This window comes from Sceloporus undulatus, chromosome 1 (assembly GCF_019175285.1).
Source record: "Sceloporus undulatus isolate JIND9_A2432 ecotype Alabama chromosome 1, SceUnd_v1.1, whole genome shotgun sequence".
NCBI lineage: Eukaryota > Metazoa > Chordata > Lepidosauria > Squamata > Phrynosomatidae > Sceloporus > Sceloporus undulatus.
The window spans coordinates 231,952,863-231,969,008 of NC_056522.1; the positions used below are offsets into that span (position 1 = coordinate 231,952,863).

Genomic DNA, 16,146 nt, shown 5'->3' on the forward strand with positions numbered 1-16,146 from the left:
AGAAACAGAAAAACCAGCTCTTCTGATTTAGCCAAAGAGAAGAATGCATACACAAGATTGGTTAGAGAACTTACAGTGGAATCAATAACTTACCACAAATGAGAAGGCTATGGTAAGTCCCCCTTGACTGTCCTAATAACTTAGCACCATATACTTTGATGTATTCTGCCCCTCTCTTTGAATGTGATTTGTGTTGTAAATATACTGATTATAAGAAAAACTATGTTTTCAGAAAAGTGAATTTTGTTGAAGGTATATTACAATGCTAATTTTGGATTATCATGTCAATTGACCAGAGCTTTGTGTAAAAAGGAATCTCATTCAGCTTGGTATGTCACAGATGATTAGTAACATATATAACTGATATGGTATAGACATTTATTACAACTTGGAGAGTTAATGTTTGCTAGATTCAGGTATAAAGGAAAAAACTATGGATTCTTAAAAACCTGTAAACAAAAGCTTTACATTTGCTTTTCTTGTTTCTTAAGATATCCAAACTGTGCTGGTCTAATGGGCTAACAAAGTGGCTTCTGGATGCTATGGGGGCATGGCTTTCAAATGATGTATGTCCCCAAAGTGGCTGGAAGCCACTCTGACACCGCAATCTGGTCCTTTTCACTGGATCAAAAAGGAGCCTGAATAATCTGGCTTCTGGTGATGCTGGCTTGGGACCCCACGGTGGTGGCCTGGTTTAGCCTGGAGTGATTGCAGCAGAGCAGCCTCAGGCCGCTCCTTGCCATCCATCTGTTTCATCCCTAGCTAAGACTCTTCCTAGAATCTCAGAATCATAGAGTTGGAAGAGACTACAAGGCCAGCCGGTCCAGCCCCCTGCCATGCATTACACAATCAAAGCATTCTTGACAGATGGGCATCCAGCTTCTGTTTAAAAATCTCCAAAGAAGAAGAGTCTACGACACTCCAAGGGAGCATATCCCACTGTTGAACAGCTCTTATCAATAAGGAAGGTCTTTGTAATGTTTAGGTGGAATCACTTTTCCTGTAAATTGAATTGCTCTATTAATCAGCATTATCGTATATATTCGTCTATAAATCTAAAAATTTATGCCCAAGAATTGACCTCAAAATCCCAGGTGTACTTATTTACAAGTCAATATGGTAATGTGACAGCAGCTCTTTCAGATTTCCCCACGTGGTTGGGAGAGAGTTTCTTTTTCTCTTGAGCCAAGCAGAAAGAGTCCTGGGTGACTGAATGATGTTAAACAAACAGCAGAGTCCCTCTCCCACCTGCACTGGCAGCTGAAACGCTGAAGCAAAAAGCGTCAATTAGAGTCCCTCTTGCTGTGTGTATGCATACACACACTGAAGGAGCCTCTAGGTTTTATCTCAACTCAGCCACAGGTCATGGCAAAATCCATAATTTTGGCCCCCAAACCTGCCCTTGACTTATCAATGAGGTCAACTAAGTCGAGTATATATGGCACTGTTACTTTTACTTTCAAAATCTGCTATTTCCTTAATCTTCATTGTTTCTTATTGTCTAGGCTGCTATTATAAGCACATTTTCTGGTGCAATCAATGTAATTGCTAATGATGAAAAAAAAGCTGTACATATGACTGTTGCCTTAAACAGGGAGACACTCCTTTTGTCAAAAATCTCTTTAACAGAGACTATATCCTCTTCTAAAAAACAGCATCAAATACTGATTAAAATGTAGCTTATTCTAGCTTAAAAAAAGGATATAGCAACTTACCTTCCAGAAGTTATCAACCTTGCCATAAACAAGAGATTGATTCTGCCTTTTAATGACATTGAAGTGCTTTATGTCACTGGAATTCAGATACTGTTCCACGACAAAACCGAGGAAACTGTTGTCTGGAGTGTGGGCTGCAAACCGATCAGAAAAAAAATCACTATGCTATTATCATGCTTTATCATAAAATGAACAAAATGGAAATGTGCTACACTTTGTAACTGTCTAGGTCTACATTATATTTGCTTTTGGTTTACATTATATTGAAAATAAAAGCAAACTCAGAAGCTTTTAACTATTTTTTGGAAGAATGTTTGATTCACATGCTATTAAATATTATATGTTATACTTCTGTAATTCTATATGTGTATATATTTTCTTGGTCATATAATACTTCATAAAGGTCCTCCACATTTGCTGGGCTTAGAGGTGCAGGGCCCCCATGAAAGTGGCAAATATAAAAAAAACCCCACTATTTTTTTAACCTCAGAGAATACCCCTCTAGGAATTATTAGATCCTCCAGAGCAATTCTATGGTCAACATCTGACAGAAATTGACCACAGAACTGCACTGGAGGACCTACAAATGCCTAGATAATTGTTATGTGCCGGAATCTCTAGATCATCTAGCATGACTTCTGGGGATGTTGACTACAGAGTCATGCTGAAGGACCTAGATATTCCTAGAGAGAACGTATTAATCAAATTCATGAATAATAAAATCTGCAACAGTCAAAACTGTAAATGTGGAAGGATGACAGTACTGATTTTTAAATAATTTTTTTACACAAACATCCAGGCATTCTATAGTATCTTTTAGCAAAATGAAGTTCATAAAATAGATATTGTCAAGGAATTAATTTTATAAAAGCAGGGAAAATATGAATAAGACCTTTCTTTATAATCTAGTTAATTTATAATTAACTAGCAATTTATAATCTAGTTAACTGTGTAGTGAGTACTGCAACTCCAGAAGACAATGGAAGAAAATCTCATATGAAAATTAATATTAGTAGACAGCTATACACCCAAGATGTACCCCTCAGCAAAAATCCAACACAAGAAAAAGTGTTGGTAGGGTGTACTTGATTAGAAAAAGGGCCAACAACTTTCATATTGATTTGTTACCATGCTGACTTCAAGAACTATACTGACAACAATGTGGCATACCCTGAAGCAGAATTACAAATTCAGGTGATCCTTATTTTACAAGTTTTATTTTTATGATATCAGATATATAACTCCTATCCTTAGCAACAATTGCTTTTGTAAACAAGGTTAACTTACGAAACATTGTGTAGAACTGTTGTGGATTAAGGTTCCATTTCCCCCAAGGTGTTTTGTGGCCTTTAGATTGGGCATAATGAGCATGGTTGAACTCTGGTTCAGTCCCAAATGAATCTAGTACTCGTAACATACACCTGAGTGAAAACAAAGGAAAGCAACAACATAATTTGTTATTGACTACTGTATTTTCTGAAACTGAAACCAAGTTTTAGAACCAAACACAACCAAAATAATTGGTTGTGAAGTACAGTATTTGAAAAATAAAATCAGTTATTAACCCCTCCTCTCTCTCTATATATATAATTGTATATATTTATTGACAATAATTGGTTATCTACAAGAAAATATGGCAATAAATTGCTTCTGACAGTGACACCAAGGTCCAATTTACACAGTAAACCCAATAAACTCTGGGACTTAAATCTTTCTTTCAATTTCTTTCAAATTTGAGTATCAGTGTTCTTGCTCTGAAGTGTCCACACACAAATGATCTCAATGTAACTGCAATGATCCAACAAAAGAAAAATTATTAATATGGTTCAGATGAGATCTGTGGGTAGACAAAGTACTCCATGTATTTTAAGTCCCATTGCCTCATGGTCTGCACAGTTTTTTAAAAAGCTGATCATAAGAAGGAAAGCCATAAATTTACAGGACACCACTGGTTTCATACTTATTTGATATACAATTAACTAGGAACAAAAGAGATCATAAAAAGGCAATATTATTATTTGAGCACAGAATCTCAGAATAATTAACACAAACCAATATGACAAATACCATCCAACTGATACATCATAAAGCAACATAGATGGCACATAAAGATGGCTCATTAATTCAAAGCTTTATACTAAATGTTTTCAATGAAAACATTTTACAGTAGTACAATTATTTTCAGATTATGCCAAGAGCATGTAGAGAGAGCCAAACATTATATAGCAGCAGAAAATCATGCAGCAGAAAGAAAATGTGGGATTATATTGTGCAAAAGAAAAGTGGTATTTGAATAAAAGCATTCACTTTTAAGCCACATGTAGGACGTGGGATGATTCTTAGAAGATAAAGATTAACAAAATGGCTAGCCTGAATTAACTATCTGAAATAAAGTGACAGGTTATGTAACATTATTTTCTTCACTGCACTGGAACTGATGAATCACCCACTGTTGTAATAGTGGGAAAAGGTTTTTTTGGGGGTTTTTTTTTGGACAAGAGCTTTCAAAATCCCCTAGCCAGCATGAACACTGGCCATGCTGGCTGGGAGATTCTGCAAGCTACGGTCCCCCCCCCCCAAAAAAGTAATTTTTCAAGCTCTGCATATTCCACACATTTCAAAGGAAGTTTATTCAACTATTCATTAGTTATTCACTAACTAGAAATGAAGAGTTAACCAAGTTTCCATATTGCTTAAAACTAAACTAAAGCTAGTTTTGAGCCCAAGAAGACAGCAAATAAAAGTAGAAATGCCCATTTCATGCATCTAATGTGCTGGGGGAAAACCCCCAAAATAAAGTGGTTCTAATTTTGTCAAATAGGAGTTGTGAGGAAGAAATGGTGCCCAACAGCATTTGCTCTCACAGTTAAAATATTTCATTTCCATTACTGTGTTAGGGGTGGGCAGGTCCAGATGCCATTAGCCTGCAATTCCCACCAGTCTTATCTGGTATAGCAGATGGCAGGGAATGATGAGTATTGAAATCCAACATCATCTGAAGGGTCACAAGTGACCTCTTTCCTAATCTACATACTAATATGTTAAAACAAGCATAAAGTGGCACTAATAGTTCTGTCTACAACGTATTATTCCAAAGGTAAATGAACATCCTATATCTGTATTTCTAGCATGTGTATCTGAAGAGAGGAGTGGGTGACTGGCTGTCCCAATCATGTACAGCCCCAGAACAACCAGTTGATCTCCCACAGGGATTCTTTTTCAGAAACAGCCACTCAATGTGCAAATGGAAGTAGACAAGGGATATGACACTATGGAGAAATATAGCTCGATACTTGCTTTTAGGTGCAAATCTCCTACATGTGAGTAACACATAAAGAGGGATGGTGAAAAAGCAAATTCATAATTAGGAACATTTAAGGAAAGGGTTTAAAAATAGATTAGGGACATGGAAGTTGTGGCCTTTCAAATATTGTTGACATATCTCACATCAGCACCAGCCATTGTGCCCAGCAATTAAGTATGATAAGAAATTGGGGTTTAGAAACTTCTTGAGGGCCACAGACAGAAGTACAACTCTTTTTTATCGAACAGAATGAAGCATGAGAGTGTTTATGAAGCAGCCATTTCCTATTAACGGGAACTTGCCCAAGTCCATGCTCCAGACTCCTAGTCCTAGTCCAACATTCAACCCACTATAGCATACTGGCTCTCACCAAATGTTTTACATGAACAAATACTTACTGATAGTGAACCCAGGACGGTCCAAGGGTTTTCTTGAACTGAGTGAGTCCAACAATATCTATGTAAATAAGTTCTACAACTTTATCCCCTTGTGTGGGGCAACCGGATCTGTTACCAACAACCTTCTTCATAATCCTAGTCATAAAAAAAGAATAAAACATTGTTTCCTGTAAAATCATCCACTCATGTTTAAGATTAGAAAGTAAATTTGGTCCTATCAGTTTCATTTCATTTCCCCCCACCTTCCAGAGGCAGTATGACTAACAAGGCAACCCATGTATTCCAATGGAGCAGGATTAATGGAAGTGTCTGAAATAGAGATACTGCACTCCTGAAATCTGGACAAGATGTATCTTGATCCATAAATTATCAGCTCTAATCTATTATCTTAATGAGCAACATAAAGGAAGGAAGGAAGGAAGGAAGGAAGGAAGGAAGGAGAGAGGAAGAGAGGGAAGAAAGGAGGGGTAAGAGGAAGGTGTTTGTTCAACATGGGCCTGTTACAGACTGCCAAAATAAAGTTGCTTCGGGTCTCTTTGGAGGTATACTGTTTAAATGATGCATGCATCCTAAGAATCCGGAAGCTGCACCAAAGCTGCCCTCCAGTGCTTAGGAATGGAGTGTGGCTTTGGTGCGACCTCCGGACTCTTAGGACCCATGCATCATTTAAATAGCATACCTCCAAAGAGACCCCAAGCAGCTTTATTTTGGCAGTCTGTAACAGGCCATGGCTTTCTTGCTGTCATCTCTTCATCACTACACATCAGAAAGAGAGCATGGAAGTGTGAATCCTGGTGATGGTATACGGGAACATCTTGATATGCCTCCAAGTGCAATCAGTGGCCCTTTGAGTTAACTTGGTGGTGGTGGTGGTGGGGCTCTGGATCTACTTTTTTCAATATTGTACAAGGAGGCATACAATATCTCCTTAGTCAAGAGCTTTTCTAGGCAGCACAACAACCTAAAGCTCTTGACTAAGGAGATATTGTATGCCTCCTTGTACAATATTGAAAAAAGTAGATCCAATCTGGTATGATAGCATAAATCTCCATAGTATTCAAACTTTCACATTCCTGCTTATATTTTCTTATCAATACCACATGCTAAATCTTGGAACAAATTCATTACAAATATATTCATTGTTCCTGATTTGTTAAAACATTCAACATTGATTTTAAAATTAATGATTTTTATCATTAACTGTTGATTACATTTTTTCGAGTAAAGATCACCAGATCTCATTACTTTAACCTGTTACTAATTATTTGTATATTTTTATTTAACAAATCAGTTGACATATTAATTAGTTTTTCTTAATATTTTTACATTAACATATCAAATTTCCTCAGTGATTTTATATTAGAATTACTACTAAAGATTCCAAGTCTTACAAGCCAACACAGATAGCTAAGCTTCACAACTAACCTTTAGTCATACATTATTTGGTACATTCTCATAACATTCCTGTAACTCTGTGAACTACGTATGTCAGAGAAAAAAAATTCTTATGTGCTTTCCCTATTGTGATGGTAATGGCCTAGGTAAGGTTCATCTTTATTTTTTATCTAGGATCTGTGGAGCAGTTAGGCAAAATATGTGAGGATTCTTGGGAGTTGTGGTTTAACATGGATGGGCTGTGCTCTCCTGCATGCAGTCTATTTGTTCTCACAACAGACAGTTTACACAATTAAAATACTCTTCATTCCAGTTGAATAGTATGTAACCTGGTCACATGGGATTCACAGGAGTTCAAGCTTTTTGTGCCGACCCCTACCCCAAAGTTTCTTAAACTCTGCAGAAAAAAAAAGGCTTCATGATTTTTTCTGCATGGAAATTCCCAGAAATGCACACTATTGCATGTGACTGTTTATTTCAAACGGTTGCACATTTTCTGCAGAGGGAGGGTGAATAGATGCAAATTTCCACAGGATAGTGAAGATAATTAACTGTCAAAGTGAATGTGCAAAAATCTGCAGCAATGCACATAATACACTTATGGATAGACTAGCCCTAAGACCCTTCCTGCTAGCAAGATGATGATACAAAGCAGGAAACGTTTAAAAACATGTCCATAACAGGAATCCTAGTTTGCTGCTCCCAGACCAATTGGTTTACTGACAAGCCAGGGCTCCCAGCATATACAAACCTTTCCTGGTACATTCAAAGGTCATACTCATAGGGGTGGGAGCAAAGCAGGTGCAAACAGGCATCCTGGAAAGTTAACTGCCTAGTAGGAAAAACTGAAATGGCTCCTTAGTCAGGCCTAGAACTACTTGAAGAACTAGTCTTTCATTTTCTTAAATGACGCAACCAGCTTGCCAGGCCCTGCAGCCCTAGAAAAAAATATGCTGACCCCGTTTTGCATAAGTACTCGATTCACATTTTTCAAAGTGCTCTGAGGTGTAGCTGCACAGAAGTCTCCAAGAAGGGAATAACATTTGATAACTTCGTTACTATAAACCAGGATAAATAAAGTACAGCCCTTAAATAACTGATGAATTGTAGCTCTCATCTACTATGCTGACTAAGCCTGATGTGAAATACAACATCTGGAAGGCTGTGCCTTACCCACCTCAACACAAACATATACCTGTACAATCTCTTTGATGTGCTATTGTGTGCCTTCAAGGCATTTCTGAGTTGTGTGCCTTCAAGGCATTTCTGAGTGACCCTAAGGAGAACCTAACAAGGCATTTCTTGACAAGATTTGTTCACAGGAGGTTTGCCATTGCCTTTCTCTGAGGCCACAAGTATGTGACTTGTCCAAGGTCACCCAGTGGGTTTCCATGGCTGAGCAGGGATTCAAACCCTGATCTCCCAGAGTCCTACTCCAGCACTCCAAACACTACCCAATCTCTCAATTTCTTTACCAATAGAAAATCAGTAGATGCAATGCTGCTCAGTGCAACCAAGGCTAGGCTTCAGAGGGCGTTTCATGTAGGAAGGGATACCCTTTAATGTTCCATTAAAAACAAACAAACCACAATTTCTCCCACAAACACACTTATTCATGCATTGTGGGAATGTTATCAAATAATGCATGACTAACTGTTTCATTCAACATGGTAAACATTTCAATTTGTGACTTCATGTGTGCATATTGTACTGAATACAATAAAGTATATATACTGTACTCACACACATGTGTTGATGCCCCACACATTAACAGTCTGGGTTAATTTACAAAGAATAAAAAACAGAAATGCTTTCACATCCACTGGTTTGAAACACTTTTAGCTAAACAGCTCTGGGGCCCTGTCACGGATCTCAGCATGGCTCCCAAGATACCATTCTGAAACATCCATTTTATTAACATGCACTTCCCCTGTCTGAAGAGTGACATGATTAAGTTCAGGATTTGCCAAACACTTTCAATGAAATATTCTAAACCAACCATTTTGAAATTATGGGTAACAGGCTATAGAATAGGACCTTCAGAACAACAGATCAAAAGCAAAGAATGATGACAGTCAAAGAAATTAGCTACAGCCAATTCAATTTACTGATAACCCATTTCTTGTCAGGACATAAAGTTCATTTAACAGAAAAAGGCAACAAATTAGAAGAGCCAGCCATTTTTTATCTTTCTGCAGATGTCTAGCACACCTGTATGGGCAGAGAATAAAGCTGCTTCATTTGAATTTTCCAGCATTATTTAATCAAGCCTCAGGAGGAAGCAACCACAATGCAAGCATATTATCCCTTTTATGGTACATATATTTAGCTTGTGAAAATAATCTCTTTATTGCTGTTTAGTGAATTATCACTTTCATTTTCTTCTTCACAAAATTATAGGCTGTACACGAAAGGCTTGAAGACATTACAGTAAGGGGAGAGCCTTTTTGGTAACTCTAGCTTCAAAATGGAAAATAATCTCCTTACTCCTTCAGTTCTGCCAATGAAGCTGAAATCCTAATGTCATGGCCCAGTAAATAGAGAGAAGTAATTAAATCACTCCACTGGACTAATTCACCAAGTGGACCACCACTAAAGGCATTCTCCGCAATTTTGAAGCCAGATTCTTTTGTGAGCAGTCCAAGATGAACAAGAATCTGAAAAACAAAGCCAAATATAAGTAAGCATAGAATGGATGCCTACAAAACAAACTATGAAGTCATGTTCAGGTATGGTTGCTTTTTTTTTTTTTTACAAGTTAACAACAAACATATAACAGCATTGTGCAAAAATAGCTCAGGGTGTAACAACCATATTTTGGCATACCAAGGAAACTAAACATTCCAGCATCTCTACAAATTATAATGATCACTTGTAGTGCACTTCAAATAGTCCAAGCATAATTTTTAAAAAAACAAGGCAATTTTTTTTAAAAAAAAGGTTTTCAGTCTAAAGGCTCATACTCTAAGGGACACAATATGAAAGGAAAAAGAAATCAGGAGGAAGGAGGGAAACACACAAATTAAGTTATTAATTCCTGAAGTAACCAAGTGGCTGTTGAATTAACAGGATTTAGTTATCAATCAATAACTGATCAACGGATCTACTTTATTTTGGTCAGTCTAGTTTCAGGAGTATAATCTGATGGAGATATAGCCTTCCTTGCCTTTAAGTAAAGGCTACAGTAAGTGTCTGTGTTAGCTCCAAAACCCAACTTTACTGCCTGCCCAGACCTACTCACTCTCAAAATCAATTTTAAAAAGTTGAATGGATGAACTCATATTCTGATTTGTGTGGGGTTTTAACTTTTAAAAATGTTAAAGCATCAGTGCACAATATTTTAGAGCAGCTACTCACATTCTGATCATTTTGTTCAGTGGAGGAAATTTGAGGATCATATAAGGCCCTCAAAAATGGGAAGGAGGGGCTTGCACATAGCCTGCAGACTGGGTGATGTCTACTCCTGCTTTCAGCACACATACAGTATCTACCTAATCCAGATGTCTTCAGTGTCCTGGCCAATGGCAAAGGCTGCTGAATGAATTCTCCTCTTCTCAGCTTTTGTTCTAAATGGAATCTAAATGCAATGACCTTAGACTGAAAATAGAAGCTGAAGAGTGCCCTTTCCTCCCCAAGATCTTTCATTTTTTTTATACATATCGAGATAAAATATATTCTGGTGTTAAGTGGTGGTAAACTGCTTTGATTTTGTGGGGTGGATTTCACAAACATTATTTACTTTCAATGCAATTTAACTCAATTATCTCTCGCTGCAACAAAACATCAACCGAAGGACACTGAAAGTCACTGAAGCCTTGAAGGTCAAGAAGCAATTAAAACATTTTGTATGTCTGAAAGTGACAGAAATGCTCTCTGGTAAGAAAGTGTATATGATGAACATGGTTAATCAACCTTTACAGTGAATATATAACTGGCAGCAATCTAAAAATATGAAGACAGATAATTCATTCCAGTGGCTTTCCTCAACACCACAAAGAAATTGTTTATTTCATGTCTTGAAATCAAACTCACTTTCTTTCGCTTCCTTTTCTCCAGGTTTTGTTTTTCAGCAAGTGACTTAATTGCTTCTATCCAAGTATCAGCCATTCTACGTATTCGCAGCATCATCCATCGGAATTCTTCATGTCTGGACATCATTTTATATAGCAAATCAAAATTGGTTCTGATTTCAGCCTTCAATTAAACAAGAAATTCATGAAATAAGTTATACTATAAAACAGATAAATATGAAGACTCTTTATAGTAGGGTGGAATGTGATATCTGTATTTCATTGCTGTTTTATTCAAGGGAAAGTTACATAAAGTTCAAAAAACTGAAGAAACAGGACAATATATGCCATTACTAGCTTATACAGGTTCTTCTTTTTTGTACCTTAAAACGCTATCTGAGGGAGATCTGAACAGGAATAAGAACTGAAATACCTCTCTGACTAAAGTATATACCTGATGCACAAGTTTGTTTACATGCATGGTAATACAGGTAAATACAGTATGAAGTGGTATTTACACAACTGCTGACTTAAGTTAAGAAGGTACCATCACTAGTTGAGTCTCCCTTATCTGAAATTCCAAAATCCAAAATACTCCAAAATTGTCCACATGGCTGCTCAGACAGTGACACCTTTACTTTCTGATGGTTCAGTGAACACAAATTTTGTTTTAACCATAAAATATTGTGTATAAATAAAATCACCTTCAGGCTATATGTATAAGGTGTATACAAAACATAAATGAATTTCATGTTCAGACTTGGGTTCCATCACCAAGGTATCACATTATGTTTATGCAAATATTCCATTTGTTTTAAAAAAAATTCCCAAATCCCAAACATTTCTGGGCCCAGGTATTTTGGATAAGGGAAACTTAACCTGTATAACTTAATTTGTGAAATAAACTGGGTATGTGCCCTTTAAACATTTCTGATATGATAAACACATTTGCTATGACATGGCTCCTATACGGGCACATTGCTCTTGTAGTAACAGATTGTATTGTGAGTGGCGCCACTCCCTCATCAGTTGCACAAGAGAAGAAGGGGGTAGGGCAACAATGGCAGAAGCAATATGCTCTCAGCTGCCTATTCCTTAAATGGCTGGGTTCCTGGACAGGGGTAGGTTAAGTGGCAGAAGGGAAGAAGATGGCTTGAACCCAAGGCATTATAAGAGAGTGACTTGTACAATTGCCTGTGACATGGGACAGGGAATTTTTTAAGCCAGCCCTTCCATACTGCCGTACCACTTCCCTTCCCTCCCTCTTCTGTCGTTTTGCCATTACTGGCTGTTTCTTCTTTTCCTCACCAGGGCTGCTTTCTTCTTGCTACCATCACTTTTGACACCACTGTGGACAGAGCCAAAATAATTTTGGTATACGTATAATGTGAAGTGCACACTTAAATCTACACAAAAGTGTGCACAAATATTTAAATAACTTTCCCCAGTGTGTCTTCAAAATGTATCCAAGAAAACAGCAAGAGGAAAAAATGTAATAGACTGATTCATAAAACAGTTATTATCCCATAAAAGCTGAAATACATTTTATAAATCTGAAAATAAAACACTAAAGCCCATTCCACTAAGAATTCTGAAAGGTGCAAGGCAGACTCTCACCATTGTCTTTTGATCAGTTTCTTCATTAGGATTTTTTGCTCTCCAGGGTAAACGAGGACACCAGTTTTCAACCTGCAGAAATGGAAATCTTCTATTAAGCTCAGCTTCAATTGACTCAACAAAATGTTGAATCAACGTTTCCTTGAACTGATTTTTTCCTCATTTGCTGGCAGTCATAACAGAACAACACAAGGTCAGCAGGTGACAAAACCAAACCATGCTATCTGGGAGGATTGTGGGAAGTGCAAAAGAAGTACAAAAGATGTACGAAAATGGGTTAGCTATTACAGGGTCCTCTTTCGCCTTTTTCAATGAACTAGCTGCCTTTTATTAATAGATCAAATACTCAAGATGACATTAAAAAACATAGCTCTGAAATTCTCAGGAGGCTGCTATTAGAGAACTGAAATTCTTAACAAGATAAGACAGCTGGCAGATGAGAGGAAGCATAGGCTATTATAAACTATAGAAAGAAAAATTATCATTAAGCAAATGTAAAGCACAGTGAGTATCCAACAACTGGTTTCAATAGAAGAAACAATATCCTGCTTTAACCCATCAGGATGTAGGGTGCCATGAATCCAGTTTCCTATTCTAATGGTATTTATTTTATTCCTAATGAGGTGGACCTATGCTTAGATGCATTGTGTCAAAACATCATACAGCCATAACAATAAATATGCTTCTACACATCCCAAATGTGTTTATTAAGTTGTTTGGTTCTATGCAAGTGTATAATGCAGCAGTGGGCAAACTGTGGTCCACAGACTATTTCTATTGTGGTGTGGCTTCAAGTCATTTCCAATTTATGGCAGTCCTAAGGTGAACCTATCCTGGTTTTTTTTTGGCATGAATTGTTCAGAGGAAGTTTGTCATTGCCTGAGACTGAGAGCCAGTGACTTACCCAAGGTCATCCAATGGGTTTTCATGGACAAACCCTGGTCTCCAGAATTGTAGTCCAGCACTCAAGCCACTGCACCACACTGCCTCTCACCATAGGCCATAAACAACCTAATTTTTCTGGTCCCCCAGCCCCTAGTGGGTTTAGATACTTTTTTTGTTCAAAATGCCTTCTAGGGAGTGTGGAGGGCATTTCCACCATGGTTTGGGCCTATCCTGTGACAATTTAGGCCTAAAAGAGACCTTTTTAAAAAAACAGGAAATAAACATTTTCATTAAAAAGGCCTCTCCTGGGCATAAAATGGAGTAGGAAGGAATCATGGTGTCTTCTAGAGGGGAATTGTTTAATTTTTTTTTGTAGGGGCAGGTATCATGGTGGGATGTGTCCCCCCCCCCCAAGATCTCCTGGGCAGCTAATGTGGCCCCCTACCATTCCACAGTTGTCCACTCCTGGCTATTGGACCAAATGTTCAAATTCAAATATGGTTTCCAGTCTATATTACCAAACATTTTTCAAGTGCTAGAAAACCAGAATATTTGTTTATATAAAATAGGATATTCATCAGGATTTCATGACTACCCATAAGTACAACCATATATAAAATATTTTTCCAGAAGGAATGTATGAGATAATGAATTAAAAAACATTTCTGACTGGCAGAATTTATATATATTTCCTACATACAGATATAAAGAATCATCAGTCACAGGGATAGCAAGATGTAACTGTCCCCTTCCATTACATCTGAATGCATGAAAACGATACAGCCTGTTTTTGTGTTAAAAGTTTGATTCTTACATTGATTCTTTCTTAAAACTAACAAAACCTGTTGCTGATTTTGCACAATAAACCTGACAACATCAATGTAGTTTGTGCAACTTCACCAAGTTATCAAGCACACTTAAGCATCTTCGTTATCAACTATCACTTTGACGTGTGGCTGCAATACCTTAAGTAACAAACAAAACAAAAATAAATCCATGTTGTATTTTTGAGGAAGGACTACAAATTCTAAACCATAAATGTAGTCTGAAGTCACAGAAAAGCAGTAATTCACTATGTGTACAAAGTTTGGAATACAGAAATTCTTTGTCAAAACAAATCTGTTCTGTGACACCATAACTTCTTTACTCTAGTGCACTACTAAAAGTGTTAAATACTTTCAACTGCCTTTTCTAGTAGCCTTCCACTGTAAAAATGCAAAGGGTAGACAGAAACCATTCCATACATTCATTGACAGACTCTACTCTGTGGCCTCATTCTAACACTATGGAAACAACTCCAAACAGTCAAAGGTTCAACAGGCTGTATGAAAGGGGCTGCTATATATTTACAGCTGTACACACACAGAAGACCCTTTAATGGATTCTTTCAACTCATTAAAACCATCAGGACATGGCTTGTGGTGCATGAACGTCAGGGGGAAACCTATAAATGCATTTTCACTTCACCTTCTACTCTTTCAAGCACATGTTCAAGAGAAACATGCAAAGAAATTTTCAGGTTGCACTACAAGGGAGCAATTGCTGCTTTTTCTTCCTACTGTATCAGTTACCATATAGATATATGCTAAAACATTATACATTGCTGCAGAATATTATTTTCCAAGGGGGAAAAATGTTGTATAGGTAAGCATGAAGTATTATAGTCATCATCATCATCATCATCTAAATTGGGAGAATTATCCACAAACTCAAAATTCAATTGCTTGAATCCAGAGAAGGAGGTCAGTGCATACAATAATGAATGACACAGTCAATTTTCTCATCTGGAGGCAGCTCACAGCTCCACATGAGATACTGATCTGGAGGATTTCCATTTGGGAAGGGGCTGCCATTGAGAAAATGAAATAGAAAAACCCCTCCTTGTACTTCACTCAATCCAAGCCAACCCATTCTTGAAAGATCTCCATTGGCTGCCCATTCGCTTCCGGGCTCAATATAAGGTGTTGGTGATTACCTATAAAGCCCTAAATGGCTTGGGCCCAGGATACCTAAAGGACCGCCTCTCCCCATACATTCCGCCTCGCACCCTCAGAACGTCTGGGCAGCAATTACTGAAGGTGCCTGGGGCTAGGTTATCCTCCACCACACGGAGGACATTCTCCCCAGCTGCCCCAGCCCTTTGGAATACGCTGCCCACCGAGCTCCGCTCGACTACCACCCTGGCCCAATTCAGGAAGGACTTAAAAACCTTCCTGTTCCAACAGGCATTCCCCGAATAAAATCCTGTGGGCCTCCCTCCTCTTCCGTGGCCAAGAGGTTGGGCTAAGGGGTTTTTAATTCTGTTAGTTTTATTGATTGTTTTTATTGATTGTATGGTTGCCTGTGTAGTTGTATCTTTTTATATTGTTTATGGCACCATTGTTTTTTTAACCTATGTTGTAAGCCGCCCTGATCTTGGGAAGGAGCGGGATATAAATAAAATATTATTATTATTATTATTATTATTATTATTATTATTATTATTATTATTATTATTATTATTATTCTGACTTTAATAATTAATGTTCTTTAATAATTAATGTTTATCTATAATCCAATTACACTGCTTAGGTTATAACACAGCATACTATTTAAAAAATAGGCAGTAATATTCCAGATAAAAGGGAAGCATTATTTCACATTCAGATGGCATGTTTTTCATTTCTTTCTAAAAAAAAAAGTTGTTCTTGTCAAGTGTGTTTTTGTAATGTGGTGAGGGGTTGCACTGCCAATGTTTTGACAGGAAGCTGTTACAGATAGAGAGATGTGAGTGAATATAATAAAATGTACTTGTTACATGTGAAGAAAAATTATCACCTATT

General features: G+C 37.4%; 1 protein-coding gene across 2 annotated transcripts in view; it reads right to left on the reverse strand.

Moving 5' to 3' along the window:
• Window positions 1-16,146, reverse strand: part of MGAT5 (alpha-1,6-mannosylglycoprotein 6-beta-N-acetylglucosaminyltransferase) — a 167,442-nt gene that overhangs the window by 30,478 nt on the left and 120,818 nt on the right. For both annotated transcript variants that reach the window (XM_042462228.1, XM_042462220.1), the window contains exons 6-11: window positions 12,440-12,511; window positions 10,845-11,006; window positions 9,300-9,469; window positions 5,418-5,552; window positions 3,003-3,136; window positions 1,716-1,849 (exon numbers count right to left, since the gene is read on the reverse strand). In XM_042462228.1, coding sequence (XP_042318162.1) covers window positions 1,716-1,849; window positions 3,003-3,136; window positions 5,418-5,552; window positions 9,300-9,469; window positions 10,845-11,006; window positions 12,440-12,511 — 807 coding nt within the window. The remainder of the gene's footprint in view (window positions 1-1,715; window positions 1,850-3,002; window positions 3,137-5,417; window positions 5,553-9,299; window positions 9,470-10,844; window positions 11,007-12,439; window positions 12,512-16,146) is intronic.